This window comes from Anolis carolinensis, chromosome 2 (assembly GCF_035594765.1).
Source record: "Anolis carolinensis isolate JA03-04 chromosome 2, rAnoCar3.1.pri, whole genome shotgun sequence".
Lineage (NCBI taxonomy): Eukaryota > Metazoa > Chordata > Lepidosauria > Squamata > Dactyloidae > Anolis > Anolis carolinensis.
Window position 1 is genome coordinate 84,017,168 of NC_085842.1, and position 16,183 is coordinate 84,033,350.

Sequence of the window (16,183 nt, forward strand, 5' to 3'; positions counted from 1 at the left end):
CATCGTTTGTTTTATGTGGCACACATTTGGCCTCAGACCATGGATATAGCTGGAAATTAAGTATTCTTGGTTTCTACAGTGCATATGGTATATTTGCCAGCTTTGCCTGCCATCAAGCTTTCTGATAAAACTCCAAAATAAAACATGCATTTTTCCATATACTTCAGCAAGAAAAGCTTTAATGTCTTGAGGAGTAAACATGATGTGGATTTTCCCATTTATAAACTAAGTCTATTTGTAGTTTTTGTCTATGTGTCTTTTTCCCCCCAAACATTTCAAAGGTTTTTTAAGTGAGGTGTCAGAAATTCAGTCTTTGTTTTGATATGACTTATTTTATACATTTATAACATTCTATTCATTTTATAAACTTACAAAAACAACAAAAGTTGACACTGGAAGCTCAGCTGCACTGGATATAATGAAGAGAGCGTTGCTATTTCATGACTGCATTATGTCTCTTTTGCCCCTGATATTGATATAATGCTTGCTTTGGTGTAAAATTTTTTGAATCAGAATATAATTGGAACAAAGTATAAGATTACCATTTAATTTTTCTAAGAAATAAATTATTAGGGTTGTTGTGTGTTTTCTGGGCTGTATGGCCATGTTCCAGAAGCATTCTCTCCTGACGTTTCGCCCACATCTATGGCAGGCATCCTCAGAGGTTGTGAGATATAGTCGCTATGTATTTTATGAATGTTATTTTACTGTTATTGTTTTAATTATATATGCTGTCATCGTATTGTTTTATCTGTTGATCAGGCTTGGTCCCCATGGGAACTGCTCTGAGTCTCTTCAGGGAGATGGAAGTCGGTTATAAATAAAGTTTATTATTATTATTTGTATTATTATTACTATAATTATCATCAAATGTTGATGAGTTCTTTATTTTGTCTTGACATGCTTGAGTTTTAAAAATCATAGCTAGCTGGCACGTAGGAGAATAAGTCAGTGATAAGAGGAGTAGGCTCAGGTCATCACAGGAGATCCCTACCAGGCCAATGAGAATTATTTTGGGGGATGCTAGGATATTTGGAGAGTTGGTGTGTGTCATAAGGAGTTCAAGTGTCACATTGGCCCACATTCAAGGGTGCTTTGTAGTCTATGGTCTACACAATTCGTAACCTGATTACAGATGTAGACAAGAGGTCATGACAGGAACTGTTGAGTAATGCACCTGGAAAGGATTTCAACAAAAGTTCGGTCAATACCTTTCTCATACAAATCAACGCAAGACAGAAAATGTGGACTGCTCTGCAAAGGCTTGTGTAATGATTCTTCCTTGTCTTGTCTTTGGGTTTTCATCTTTTAACAATTGTATTTTCACACTCCTGCAACGGCTTACCTTTAGAGGCAGGGAAATGAGCCATTTCTATCAAACGTCTTTTGCCCACATAGTCAACAAAACAGTGCAGTTTTCCTCTGATACAAAAATCAAGCTGAGGGACAGGCAGTTCAATGTAGTCTGCAACAAACAAAAGCACTAAGGAAGCAGGCAACATGAGAAACTCATTCATTTGCATAGTTTGATGATATTTCCAGTGCACTAAAATGGACAGCACAGGTCTGCTTCCAGCATTTTCTACTTCTGCTCAGCAATATTTATTTTCTAAATAAAATGATTAACTGCTTCCTGTGCAAGAATCAGAAGTTCAAGAGATATGTCTTCTCCCAAGACTATTGCCTTATTGGTAACTGAAGCTGTCTTGGACATCAGTGGGCTCATCTGTAATGGCTTTATCGTTATTGTGATCATTCAGTGGACTAAATGCAGGACCCTTGCATCCATTGAACAGCTTCTTCTAAGCCTGGCTCTGTCCAATGGGTGCGTGACAATTGTCATTGGTGTATTCCACTTTGGTTTTGCATCTGAAGATAATTTCAGTTCTTTAATTTTTGAGATATGGTACTCCTTTTTTTTCTTTGCTGTGATATTCAGATATTGGCTCACTGCACTGCTATGTTTTTTCTACTGCATCAAGATTGTGAGCAGTACCCACACTTTCTTCCTTTGGTGCAAACTGAGGATGTCATGGCTAATACCCCGACTTCTGGTGGGATCTGTTATTATCGCTTTGTTAGCTTTCATTGTGTCATTAAGTACTATGCATATATCACCGCAAGAAAGCCCAGTGGCCAATGATACAATGCTTACCCGAGGAAAATTACTGAAAGAAACCATCACAAGTTTTGATATGTTCTTTTCAGCTGTTGGATCTGGTTGTCCTTTTCTTGTGGTTTTATTGTGTTCCATTTTAGTTGTTGCCTCACTCTGTGGGCACATCTGTCAAATGTCGGGTAAAGAACCCCATCTCAGGAGTTTTCAGACAAAAGCTCATATCAAGGCAGCTGGGACAGTGCTATCTCTGCTATTGCTTTATCTTTTATTTTTTATTGTACAGACTTTTTCTATGACTGAAAATATAGAATACAGTGAAGAATTTATTTTGGCAGTGATGGCTGTATATTCTCCAGCTCAAGCTGCCATTCTGGTGTTGAATAACCCCAAATTAAAGAAAGGATTATCCTTGATGGTTCAAAGAATCAAGCTTTAATATGTGAGAACTAAAGCTAATACTGTAATTCTTCTTTCTTTATTTTTTGTTTTATGTGCATATTATCTAGTCTTGGACAATGGATATAAGCAGAGATGAACCATCTGTGATGATGCTGGACTCCCCAGTTCCATCTTCTGTCTTTCTTCTGATAAGCTCCAAAATGAAACAGACATTTACCCATATGTTTCAAAAAGCAAACCCTTAACATCTTGAAGGTTATACTTGATGTGGGTTTTCTTTGGGCAGTTATACACTATGGTATTCCAGTAAAATAAAAGCAGGAGAATAGGAATTCAAAAGACAACCGAGTTAGTGAAAGATTTCTAGAAAGGCTGACCAAATGTCATATGTAAGTCTTTTTCTAGGTTTTACCTTTATATCATTCTCTCAAACTTTGCATTTAAAAAACAACAGGTATTCATATGATTCATTTGGACATGATTCATTTAATAAATTAATGACTTTGGAGAAATTGTACAAACTTAAAACGAGTTGACATAAGAAGAACTGGATTTGGTATCACGAAAAGAGCTTTGCTACCCCTGTGATCATGACTGGATTTTACATCTCTTTTACACTTGATATTGATGTGATTCTTCCTTTGTTGCAAAAAGTAAGCTTTCCTAATAGAAGACATGCAGATGTGGGTACAAAGATTAAACACCTCTTTCTTCATTCTAGATACCAATGCAGTCTAGGTGTCTCTGCTTGAAATACTTATTTTTCAAATTATTCAAAATTAAGGATGTCAGAGAAAATGTAGGAAAAATAACTTATCTACTTTGAAAAATCACATTTTCTGACTTCAGGTGTGACTAAGGACTGATGTTCTCTTTCACTTTGGCTTGGTATGAGAGGGAAACCAAACGACAGAGGGAAGCTGGTTGTGGGGCTCCACAACCAGCTGGTAGAAGACTCTCTCTATAGAGGTTCTGAAGATTATTCACATGAGCCGGTATTTCTCTTAGTGTTCTGTGAATCCATATGGGAGTAGTGGTCACAGAAAAGATAATATCTCAAGGTCAGCCAACTTTATACTTTCTTCAGAATTTGCCCTAGCTTTCAAGCTGGATAAATTTCAAGAAAAGTATCCTTCCATTAGGATAATCAACTAAAAAAAGAGTGAAGATTGGGAACATCCTCAATTTAAAGGCAAATATATTTATTTCTCAAATTAACTCTGTCTATATATGACCAGAAGATTTAAGATCAAGCTTTCTAGGTGGTTATCACCTCCCCCTTGCATCCTTTCTTTGGAGTTCAGAAATGAGGCTGTTCTTTCTTTGGTTGTTGGAGGAGGGGAAGACTGAACCATGAGTTAAAAAACACTTTAGAGAGAATTATTTCTTGACAACCACAATACTAAGATAAAGGTGAAGAGCCATAAAGATTGTAAATTGACAAGAATTAAAATGAGTGAAAGAGAGAAAAAATAGTTCATTTTCCAAGAAGAAGTAAGCCAATTTCAACCAGTGAATAAATTGCAATCTTTGCTGATGGAAAGTAAAGTTGTATTCTCTTCTCTTTTGTTCTTATTTAGCTCTTTATAAAAAACACAGAAAAAATATTGAAAATTCAGATTATGTCATTGTTATTGCAGATCAAGGAAAACCTAACTCAAATGGCAACCAGATTCAAACAAGACATAATAGAAAAATAGAATCCAAGCAAATTTTAGGAGTCGCATCAGATTGCTCAAAGAAAACAACTAATGCAAAAGGTGTCGCGACCCAGGCTACAGAGCACCAATAACCATACGCAGAGGCCAGATTCTATCTAATATCTTTATTAAGGAAATATATAAAGTTAATAAAAGCAAATGTAAAAGTTAGTCCAGAAGCAGACCTTTCAGGAAAGGTCAAAATTAGTCCAAAGAAACAATGTCCAATATGAAATATTAAGGTCCAAAGTTGTAATCCAATAACCGAAACACTCACTTTGCCAGGCAAAGTGAGGGGAGATGACAAGGTCCTTTAGTCCATGAACTTGAGCAAGGCTAGGAATTAACTTGATACTTGAAAACAAGGCTTGAATCGTGACACAAGGTAACAAGGAACAAGAACAAGATCCGTGGAATTACTTGGTAAAATCCGTGAAACAAGGCAAGGCTTAGTCCTGAAAGGCGAGGCAAGGTCCGTAGGTAAACAAGGCTGGGAAACAGGAGCGAAGGCTTGAAAACAAGAACAAGGCTTGAACAGGAACGAGGCTTGGATCGGAGCGCGCTGTCCAGACACAACTCGCTCCGGAGGCTGACGAATTGACTCCGCAAAGTTACTCCGCGGGTAAAACACCTATATAGAGTCTAACTTTCCCGCCGAGAGCAGTTCTCTGGGAACCAGAAACGAAAGCTAATCTCTGAGACCAGATGTTTGACTCCTTAAAGATTCTCATGGAAAGCAGACTTAATTGGCTAAATTCTTAGCAATTATTCTAGCACTCCTGCGCGAGGCTGCTTCCAAACCTCTCTGTTGTTTACAAAACTCATGGCGAGAAAACACAGGAGATGTAGCCTCAGTGTTTGTTTGACATACTTCTGGAACATAACCCTCTTGCAGGTGCAAGGTTCCCAGATCTGGCTGGGAAGAATCTGTCTGGGAAGAATCCAGTTCTGACTGGGAAGGTAAAAAACCCAAGTTTTCTTCTTCATCAGGCATCACAATGTCATGAGCAGGACTACAAGGCCCATGGGTCATCACACTATCCCCCTCCTCAAGCCCCCTCCCAAACTGGGACTCTCTCCCCGAGGCGCGAGGTCGTGGCTTGGCGGGATAGGTCTGATGAAAGCGACGGGTTAGATCAGGAGCATGGACTGTGGAGGCGTCTTCCCAAGAGCGTTCCTCAGGGCCAAAGCCCACCCAGTCAATGAGATATTGCAGGCGGCGGCGGTGAAAGCGAGAATCCAAAATGTCCTGAACCTCGAACTCGTCCTCCCCATCCACCAAAATAGGGACGGGGGCCGGCCGGTCTACATCTGGCCGCACACCATCCGCCGGAAGGAGCAGGGAGCGGTGAAACACTGGGTGAATGCGCATTGAACGCGGAAGTTGGAGTTTGAAAGTCACGGGGTTTAATTGCGCCACCACTGGATAGGGACCAATGAAACGGGCATCTAACTTCCGGCAAGGGCGATGGGAGGGCAAAAAGCGAGTGGACAGAAAAACCCGATCTCCTACCTTGATTTCGGGGCCCGGCTGGCGATGTTTGTCCGCGTGACGTTTATAGTCCTCCTTGGCTTGTTCCAGTTGCTGGAGCAAAAGTTGTTGCACCGCTGTGAGTTCCTGCAGCCAATCCTCTGCTGCGGGGATTTCTGAAGTTTCAATGACAGGGGGAAAGAAACGTGGATGGAAGCCGTAGTTTGCAAAGAACGGCGTTTCTTTTGTAGAAGCCTGGACTCCATTGTTGTAGGCAAACTCCGACAGTGGTAACAGAGAAGCCCAATTGTCCTGTTGGTAGTTTACATAACAGCGAAGGTACTGTTCCAAAGTGGCATTGGTGCGCTCCGTTTGCCCATCCGTTTGAGGATGATGAGCTGAAGATAAACGAGAGTCTATGCCCAATAGTTTTTGTAGTGCCTTCCAGAAACGAGAGGTGAATTGGGATCCACGGTCTGTGACCAAACTCTTGGGCAATCCATGTAGTCTGAAAACATGTTGGAGGAATAAATCTGCAGTCTCTTGGGCCGTGGGAAGGCCTTCACAGGGAATGAAATGGGCTAATTTGGTGAAAAGGTCCACCACCACTAGGATCGTGGTGAATCCACAGGAAGGTGGTAAGTCAGTGATAAAATCCGCAGAAATTATTTCCCATGGGCGAGATGGGGTAGGAAGGGGGTGTAGAAGCCCTGAGGGCTTCTCCCTTCTTATCTTGGAGCGCTGGCATACTGGGCAGGTGTTGACATATTTTTCCACATCTTTGCGGATCTTGGGCCACCAGAAATCTCTTAGGATCAAATGCATGGTTTTAAATAGTCCGAAATGCCCTGCTGGTTTGCAGTCATGACACAGACGTAGTGCTTTTTCCCTGCCCGGTCCGGGTGGGATATAAACATGATTTCTATAGCAAAGCAGTCCATCTTTAAGCGAAAAGGGAAAATGCAGACCTTGACGAAGTTGGTCCTGCGCCCAGGCATCTGCTTGCTGACTAGCCCTGATTTCTTGAGCACAGATGGGTCCTGGAGTAGAGGGAGTTGAATCAATGGGAGTGGATTTGGTGTTCCCCACTGTGAGCGTGGCAAAGTTCTCGGGTTGTAGTAGTTGGGATTCAAAGGTCTCCTTGCGTCCTGCAGCGTATTCCGGTTTACGTGACAGGGCGTCTGCTTGCTTGGTTTGGGCTGGGGTCACATAATGAATCTGGAAGTTGAAACGTTCAAAGAATAAAGCCCAACGTTGCTGCCTCTGATTTAGCTTACGGGCAGTTCTTAGATGTTCTAGATTCCGATGATCAGTGTGGACTTCAATGGGAAATTTGGCCCCTTCTAGCCAATGTCTCCAAGTTTCAAAAGCTGCCTTTATGGCTAATAGTTCTTTTTCCCAAATGGTATAGTTCCTCTCTGGTGCGGTTAGTTGACGAGAATAATAGGCACAAGGATGAAGGTGATCTCCCACCGGTTGTAGGAGCACAGCCCCAATTGCCACATCAGAGGCGTCCGCTTGCACCACAAAAAGGGTTTCAGGATCTGGATGCTGAAGGATTGGCTGGGATGTGAATAATTTCTTTAGTTGCTGGAACCCTTTCTCTGCTTGATCAGTCCAGCGGAAGGGCTGTTTCCCACGGATGCAGCTGGTGATTGGGTCAGACCAGCGGGCAAAATCTGGAATGAACTTGCGGTAATAGTTCGCGAACCCCAAGAATCGCTGCACCTCTTTCTTGTTGGTTGGCGCCCGCCATTCCAATACTGCTGAAACTTTTGCCGGGTCCATGGAGAGCCCTAGAGGCGAGATGCGGTACCCCAGGAAATCTACCTCTTGTAGATCAAAAGCGCATTTTTCCAGCTTGGCATAAAGTCCATGATCCCGCAATCGTTGTAACACCATTTTAACGTGGTTCTCATGTTCTGATTGTGATCTAGAAAACACCAAAAAATCGTCCAGGTAGATGATCAAGAACCGATCTAGATAGTCCTGAAAAATGTCATTGACAAAATGCTGGAACGTTGCGGGAGCTCCGCATAAACCATAATTCATAACTCGGGACTCGAATAATCCGAATTTAGTCTGGAAGGCGGTCTTCCACTCGTCCCCTTCTCTGATGCGAACTAGATTATAAGCCCCCCGTAGGTCCAGCTTGGTGTAGACCTTGGCTCCTCGAAGTCGGTCTAGTAGATCCGAGATTAAGGGCAGGGGATAGCTGTTCCGCTTAGTGATATTGTTCAATGCTCTGTAGTCCACCACCAAGCGTAATTCCCCTGACTTCTTCTTCACAAACATCACTGGGGAGGCGGCTGGGGATTGAGAGGGTCTGATGAATCCCTTGCGAAGGTTTGTCTCTATGAATTCCCTGAGAGCTTCTTGCTCTGGTTCAGTCAGGGAGTAGAGATGCCCTCGCGGGATCGGGGCCCCCTCCACCAAGTCAATGGCACAGTCATAAGGTCTATGTGGGGGTAATTTTTCGGCTTCTTTTTCATTGAATACATCCCAATACTCGGAGTACTTCTTTGGCAAGGTGATAATGGGCTCGGTGTCTGTGGCATGGCAGACCTTGGCTACGAGGCAATGGTTTTGGCAGTACTTTGAAGCAAACTGCAGTTCTCTGTTGGACCAGGAGATGCTTGGGTCGTGAAGTGTCAGCCATGGAATCCCCAAAATCACAGGGAAATGGGGAACCTCAGTAACAAAGAAGGAAATCTCTTCCATATGTTCCCTTATCCACATCCTGGTGGGTTCCGACCACTGGCTTACGGGGCCCGTCTTGAGAGGGCGGCCATCGATGGCTTGCACCACACGGGCATTCTTGAAGTCATGATATTGTAATCCCAGAGAGTCGGCATACTCTCTATCAATGAAATTGTTGGTAGCTCCTGAGTCTATCATGGCGTGGATCATGACGGGTCCCTTTTTTGCTGACCATAAGGTGACCACTAGAAGGAACAGGACCCCGGTTGGCGGCTCTTGAATGGGTTTCTTGACCGGGTTGGCGAGCCTCTCTACGCCCGGTCGTTGGCTTCCCCCGCCGGCTGTGTGCCAGCCGCCTCAGACGCCTTCGTCTCCGTGGAGGACGCCGCCGCAAGACGGGCGGCGGGCTTCCCTTTGGCTGGGCACTCTCTGGCGAAGTGGCCCCCATTCCCGCAATACCAACAGAGATTTAGGCGTTGGCGGCGGGCCTTCTCGGCGGCATCTAATCTGGGACGCACATTGCCCAACTGCATCGGCACCTCCTCGCTCCCTCTGGGGTATGGGGATGGTGGTGGGGGTCTCCTCACTGGACGCGGCTGAACGCTGGCGGGAGCGGGGGGTTTTGCCCCAGCTCTACCGCTCTGGCCTCGTACCCACTGTTTCCTGTTGGCAATCATGACTTCAGCCCGTAAACATTGATCGATGAGTGCTTCAAGCGTTTGGGGAGGATCCACCTTGGAGATTTCCTCCAGCATTTCAATGTTGAGACCCTCCCGAAATTGTCCTCTGAGGGCAACATCGTTCCAGCCGGTGTTGTGGGCCAGCACTCAGAACTCGGCTATGTACTGAGACATGGGTCTGTCTCCTTGGAAGAGGCGGCGGAGTTTGTGCCCGGCTGCCTCCAAATTGTCCTCGATTCCCCAAGTCTCCTTAAGGTGGTCCAAGAAGCGTTGCGCTGATCTTAGGTGTGGAGAGGCTTGGTCGAACAGTGCCGTCGCCCAGTTGGCCGCTGGCCCGTCTAGAAGACTGTAAACCCACGCCACCTTGATGTCTTCTTGGGGAAACTCGGCAGCACGGGCCTCTAGATAAGCTTGGCATTGGCGACGGAAAACATGAACCTTAGAAGCTTCTCCAGTAAACTTGGTTGGCAACGCCATGGCCGGAAGACGGATTCCGCGTTCCTTCAAACCCTTTATTTCCCCATCCTGTGCATTGAGCTTATCACGGATTCGGTCCACCTCATCCTTGTCGATGGTGTAGGTAATCGGCTGGCCGCCCGGTCCAGGTCCGGCTCCGGTAGACATTCTGGCCGAGGTTAATTGGTGCTTAGGGTGGCGGAGTCAAACTGTCGCGACCCAGGCTACAGAGCACCAATAACCATACGCAGAGGCCAGATTCTATCTAATATCTTTATTAAGGAAATATATAAAGTTAATAAAAGCAAATGTAAAAGTTAGTCCAGAAGCAGACCTTTCAGGAAAGGTCAAAATTAGTCCAAAGAAACAATGTCCAATATGAAATATTAAGGTCCAAAGTTGTAATCCAATAACCGAAACACTCACTTTGCCAGGCAAAGTGAGGGGAGATGACAAGGTCCTTTAGTCCATGAACTTGAGCAAGGCTAGGAATTAACTTGATACTTGAAAACAAGGCTTGAATCGTGACACAAGGTAACAAGGAACAAGAACAAGATCCGTGGAATTACTTGGTAAAATCCGTGAAACAAGGCAAGGCTTAGTCCTGAAAGGCGAGGCAAGGTCCGTAGGTAAACAAGGCTGGGAAACAGGAGCGAAGGCTTGAAAACAAGAACAAGGCTTGAACAGGAACGAGGCTTGGATCGGAGCGCGCTGTCCAGACACAACTCGCTCCGGAGGCTGACGAATTGACTCCGCAAAGTTACTCCGCGGGTAAAACACCTATATAGAGTCTAACTTTCCCGCCGAGAGCAGTTCTCTGGGAACCAGAAACGAAAGCTAATCTCTGAGACCAGATGTTTGACTCCTTAAAGATTCTCATGGAAAGCAGACTTAATTGGCTAAATTCTTAGCAATTATTCTAGCACTCCTGCGCGAGGCTGCTTCCAAACCTCTCTGTTGTTTACAAAACTCATGGCGAGAAAACACAGGAGATGTAGCCTCAGTGTTTGTTTGACATACTTCTGGAACATAACCCTCTTGCAGGTGCAAGGTTCCCAGATCTGGCTGGGAAGAATCTGTCTGGGAAGAATCCAGTTCTGACTGGGAAGGTAAAAAACCCAAGTTTTCTTCTTCATCAGGCATCACAATGTCATGAGCAGGACTACAAGGCCCATGGGTCATCACAAAAGGAGAAAAGACAAAGGTAACAATAATAGAACCAGAGTGAAAGAAACATGTGAATTTTCACAAAGAGTTCGAAACAGTTCAACGTGTCAATGTAGACATGACTTAACCAGGGGAGCAGATACAAACTTATCTTCAGACTGAGGAGAAAATGCTCCAAGAAAAAAGGAGGAAAGATATTTAAGTCTTCAAGAAAGATTGAAACATATATACAAAGCTCATACAAAATATATTATAGTCAATTCAGATGGGAAAACATGCTAAACATATTTAAATGATGACCTGAGGCATGAGAAGAATATTGAGAATGGATTGGATAAATAAAACTGAGAATTCTGTCAGAATTAAAAATACAAATAAAGATTTTTTTAATGAAAGAGGTGGACTGGTGAAATAAGAATATTGAGATTAAAAGGAAAATGCAATAAGATATTACAGCGAAACAAATTTGTGAAATACAGAAATAGATCACATGAAATAAGACCAATTTAAATGAAAAGCAAAGAAAGGGGGGATATTGAGGTGCTGAGCTAAAGATGATAACTTTATATAAATGTTTAACTTTATTCAAAGCAGTTAAATTGATTATTTTAATGTTACTTCTGGTTATGTATTAATTTTAAATATATTTGCAATTACATTTCAGAAGAAACTGAAATGTAATGAAGTAGAACAAGAAGTACATATAATAATATGATATAATAACTTGATAGTTGATTTTGCTTCAGAAGAGGGAAAGTCAGTAGTGTTTTAAATGTTGAGTCTCCTTTGGGGGAGCTAAAGTGGGTATAAATAAATATAATAATAATAATAATAATAATAATAATAATAATAATACTGTTTTTTAAAATTATTTTTAACAGAGGAAAGAGCTCATTGGTTAGTTTTAGTTGGCAGGGATGGGAGGAAGTAAGAGGGTGGGCATATTATGTGGTTATTTTTGTTCTGGATTATTTTGCTTTGCTTTCTATTTTAATATCTTGTTTTTTTAATTTGTTGGATTTAAGTTACTTTTTGAAAATCTAATAAAATTAATTTAAAAAGGAAACACTGCATTCTTCAAATAGTAATGACTACTTGACAATGCCATCCTTAAACAGAACAGAACTATCCATTGGATATATCAATTCAAACAATAAAAAAGAATCATTGACATTGTAACACCAGGAAATACAGCCTCACATTGAATGCAGAGATGACAAAGAGAAAAGGTTCACAAACTGGTTGGAAAGATGGTTCACAAACTGTGATTAACAAAAATTCATGACTTCTGACTTTTGGGGCAGAGAATTATATCTACAAATTGGTGTAAGACACTGATACAGGAGCTGCCGATACATGTTCTAGCATGTTCTTCCCTGACACCAGTAGCTCCCACAAAACCTACAAAACCTGGCTCCAAGCATTAAAAAACATCTAACACCAGGTCAGTAAATAAAGAACAACACTCTGAAAACAGGGGAATTCCAAATAGAAATCAATCAGGGCCAGCTAACACCTCCCAACAAAGGATTCCCCTAGGCAGCAAGCAGCCAGGGCTTGAAGCTACAAGACAGAAAACAATCATGGCCAGTTAACACCTCCCAACAAAGGATTCCCCCAGGCCGGAATCAGCCACAGATTGACACTAAAAGACAGGAAACAATCAGGGCCAGCTAACACCTCCCGACAAAGGATTCCCTCAGGAAAGAATCAGCCAGGGTTTGAACCTACAAGGCAATTACATGCTAATCAAAGTGACTAATTGCAGCATTCATTCTTGCCTCCAACACACAACAGCTCTTTCTCCCACGCTGGATATTACTCCACAGGTATATAAACCACACTTGCCTGGTTCCTTCCTACCTAGTGAAATCTAGGAGGGAGATCTTTTCCCCACCACTGCACTCATTCCTCCTCTTCCTCCATCTGGGGAATGGCCACTGCTGCCTAAATAACATATTTATTACATTTTTTTCAAAACCAGCAGACAATGCTACAGCAATGCTTATGGCTTTGGCCAGGTGGTCACTCACAGAGCATTATTATTATTATTATTATTATTATTATTATTATTATTATTATTATTATTATTACGGCTTTGACCATGTGGTCACTCACACACAATAAAGGCAGATAATCGATAATATCTGCTTTGAACTGGGTTATCTGAGTCCACACTGCCATATAATCCAGTTCAAACCAGATAATGTGGGATTTTATGGGCAACTTGAATACCACTGAATAGCCTTGCAGATTCGAAGCCTGCCTGATTTATACCTAGGGGACTCCATTGTTGGCCAACTTGAATACCATTGAATAGCCTCACAGCTTCAAATCCTGTCTGCTTCATCCCTAAGGGAGTCCTTTCTAGGCCACCTTGAATGCCATGAAGAAAACCCCACTTAGGACTACACCACAGTAACGCGTGGCCAGGCACAGCTATTTGAATATAAGCTCTTCTGCCTTAATCTCTCATTTATTGGTTTGGGTGGCAAGTTTATTGTAGTTTTACCAGTTTTCATCCTGACTGTTCCTATACTCTACAGGCATATTTTAAGAATAACAATGAAAGAGTTTCATAGTAACATTTCCCACCTGAAAGCTCAGATCAAGGTCAACAAAAAAGTCCTTCTATTTAGCCTCAACTAAGCGGACAGCTACCTGGAGCCTTAGCCTCTTGAAGACCAAACTTTGATGAGCTGTTATTTATTTTGCCTTGGAATGCTTGAGTATTAAAAACTATAAATAACTGGCCTGTGTATAACAATTACATTAAGTCAGTGATAAGAGAAGAGTTTTTAAAACTCTGCACCAACCTGTCATGTATTTGGAAGCATCAAGTGCCAGCAAAGTCAAAGTCAGGTAGAATCAGGCAAACGGATGAGAGCAGTGCCAATCATGCCCATAAAGAATGTTTTCTCTCCACAGCAGAAGTCTTTTGGAGGGGTGCAGGATACTTGGAGAGTTGGTGTGTGTCATGTGAGGGATTCAAGTGTCACACTGACCCTGATTCAATGGCTGCATGTAGCCCATAGTCCAGTACATGATTCTTATTCTGATTAAAGCCGGAAAGGTCTCATAGTATAGAACTGAAAAGGTGACAAGAGGCCATATCAGGAACAGTAGAGTGAAGCAGCAGGGAAAGGGTCCACCAAAATTATATCAACACCTTTCTCATACAAATCAACATGACAGAAAAATTGGACTGTCCCTGCCAAGATCTTTGCAAACCACTTTTGTTTGTCCTCTCTTTGGGTTTCTGTCTTTCAACAGTAGTATTTCAACACTATTGCAATTTTCTTACCTCAGGCATTCAAGGCAGAGGCAGGTAAACAGGTCCTTTTATTCACCCCCACCCCTTTACACACGTAGCCACTAAAACTGAGCACAATTCCTCCTCTGATACAAAAGCAAGCCTTGGGCTATGTAGTGTGCAATAAACAAAAGCAGTAAGGAAATAGGCAACATGAGAAACTCATTAATTTGCATAGTGTGATGGTGGTTCATCAACATAAAATGGACAGTGTGGGTCTGAAATGAGCATTTTCTGCCTCTGCTCATCAACCTTGGTTATATAAATAAAGCCTCGCACAGCATCCTTTGCAAGAATCAGAAGCACAGGAGATATGTTTTCTCCTGGGGACATTGCTTTTTTGGTAATTGCAGCTGTCTTGAACATCAGCGGGTTCATCTCTAATGGCTTTATTGTTACCGTGATGATCACTGCATGGACTAAATGCAGGAGACTTGCATCCAATGAACAGCTCTTTCTAAGCCTAGGCCTGTCCAATGTGTGTGTGACAATTGTCTTTAGTATGTACTGCTTCAGTTTTACAACTTTATCCAATTACAATGTAAACATTTTCCAGACATGGTTCTCCTTTTTTTCCTCTGTTGTGATATTCAGATATTGGCTCACTGTCTTGCTATGTTTCTTCTACTGCATCAAGATTGTGAACAGTACCCACACTTTCTCCCTTTGGTGCAAACTGAGGATATCATGGCTGATACCCCGACTTCTGATGGGATCTATTATTATCTCCTTGTTTGTTTTAATTATGGCTTTAAGTTTTATGTATATATTATCACCACCGGCCAATGCTACAACTGTGATCCAAGGGATGTCACATAATGAAAGTGTCAACATTTTAATTTTGTTCTTTTTAACTGTTGGATCTGGTTGTCCCTTCCTTTTGGTTTTATTGTGTTCCATTTTAGTTGTTGCCTCACTCTGTCGACATGTCTGTCAAATGACAGGTAAAGAATCCCATCTCAGGAGTTTTCAGACAAAAGCTCATATCCAGGCAGCTCGGACAGTGCTCTCTCTGCTATTGCTTTTTCTTTCATTTTATGTGGCACAGACTTTGTCTATGACCTTATTGAAGAGCCAATTATTTCTTCCAGGAGTGATGATGGTATACTCTCCCGCTCAGGCTGTCATTCTGGTGTTGAATAACCCCAAATTAAAGCAGGCCTTAGCCGTGATGGTTCAAAGAACAGTCTTAATATGTGAGGAGAAAAATTGATGCAGCATTTCCCCTTCTTTTATGGTTCATTTTATGAGGCAAAGATTAGGACTTGGACAATGGATATAAGCAAAGATGAAGCTTTCTTTGTTTATACAGTGATTTGAATTGCCAACCTTTCAGTCAGCAATTTCAGCAGCTATTTAACTTTCTCTTTTTAAATCAAGGTTGCCAGAGAAATGTAGGGTAGACAATTTGCTGCTCAGTTGGCTATCCACCAGAAAGGTAACATTCTCTAAGTGGCAACTACTGACTTCTTGTCCCTTTTTGTTGAGTTTAGATACAGACGGCACCTAAACCCAACAACACTTTCAAAAATATTCAAAAAGGCCTATAATATATGTTGGAAATATGAATCTCTAGAAGGCACATGTAGTTGACCTGCAAAAAGGTACAGGAACTGATAACAATATTGATGCAAAACATTTAAATAATTAGAATCTATCCAAATTCAGAACTATTTCTGCTGGATCTTGCAAATCACCAGTTCAAAGAAGGGGATTATAACATTTTGCTTTATGCTTCCAATAAAAGAAGAAGGAATCATAAAAAGTTGGGAAATGACAACGTTGGACAAACTATACATATTGATTAAAGAGAGATCTGTGGATAATTTTGTATAAAACTGGGAACAAGTTTTCATATTAAAAGAAGGAATAACACTACTCAGAGATTTTGAAATAATTTTAACTATTGACTCTTAGCAAGAAATTGATTATAGCAGTTTTGCAGATGTGGTTAACTGATGGGATGGGAAGTTAATTTTTAATGCGTTTAAGTTGCAGGGATGTTTTGATTGGGATTTAGATTGAGAATTCTGGTTGGGAACCACTGCTTTAAATGTTACAGATTTCATTTTAACTCTTATCACAAAGTTCTCAAACCTACTATATCTCCTTTCTTGAAGCCTGAAAAAATATGGTGGTGTAGAACTATCTATAGCTTAATTATCAGTGACATTTCCA

General features: G+C 41.9%; 2 protein-coding genes across 2 annotated transcripts; both read left to right on the plus strand.

The window, feature by feature from the left end:
- Positions 1–607: 607 nt before the first annotated feature.
- On the plus strand, positions 608–2,555 carry LOC103277926 (taste receptor type 2 member 143-like). The gene has a single exon (XM_016990820.2). The coding sequence runs from the start codon at positions 1,662–1,664 to the stop codon at positions 2,553–2,555; it is 894 nt and encodes a 297-aa protein (XP_016846309.1). The 5' UTR covers positions 608–1,661.
- An 11,606-nt stretch (positions 2,556–14,161) lies between these two features.
- LOC107982344 (taste receptor type 2 member 9-like) lies at positions 14,162–15,423 on the plus strand. The gene has a single exon (XM_062970096.1). The coding sequence runs from the start codon at positions 14,319–14,321 to the stop codon at positions 15,216–15,218; it is 900 nt and encodes a 299-aa protein (XP_062826166.1). The 5' UTR covers positions 14,162–14,318; the 3' UTR covers positions 15,219–15,423.
- The last annotated feature ends 760 nt before the right edge of the window (positions 15,424–16,183 follow it).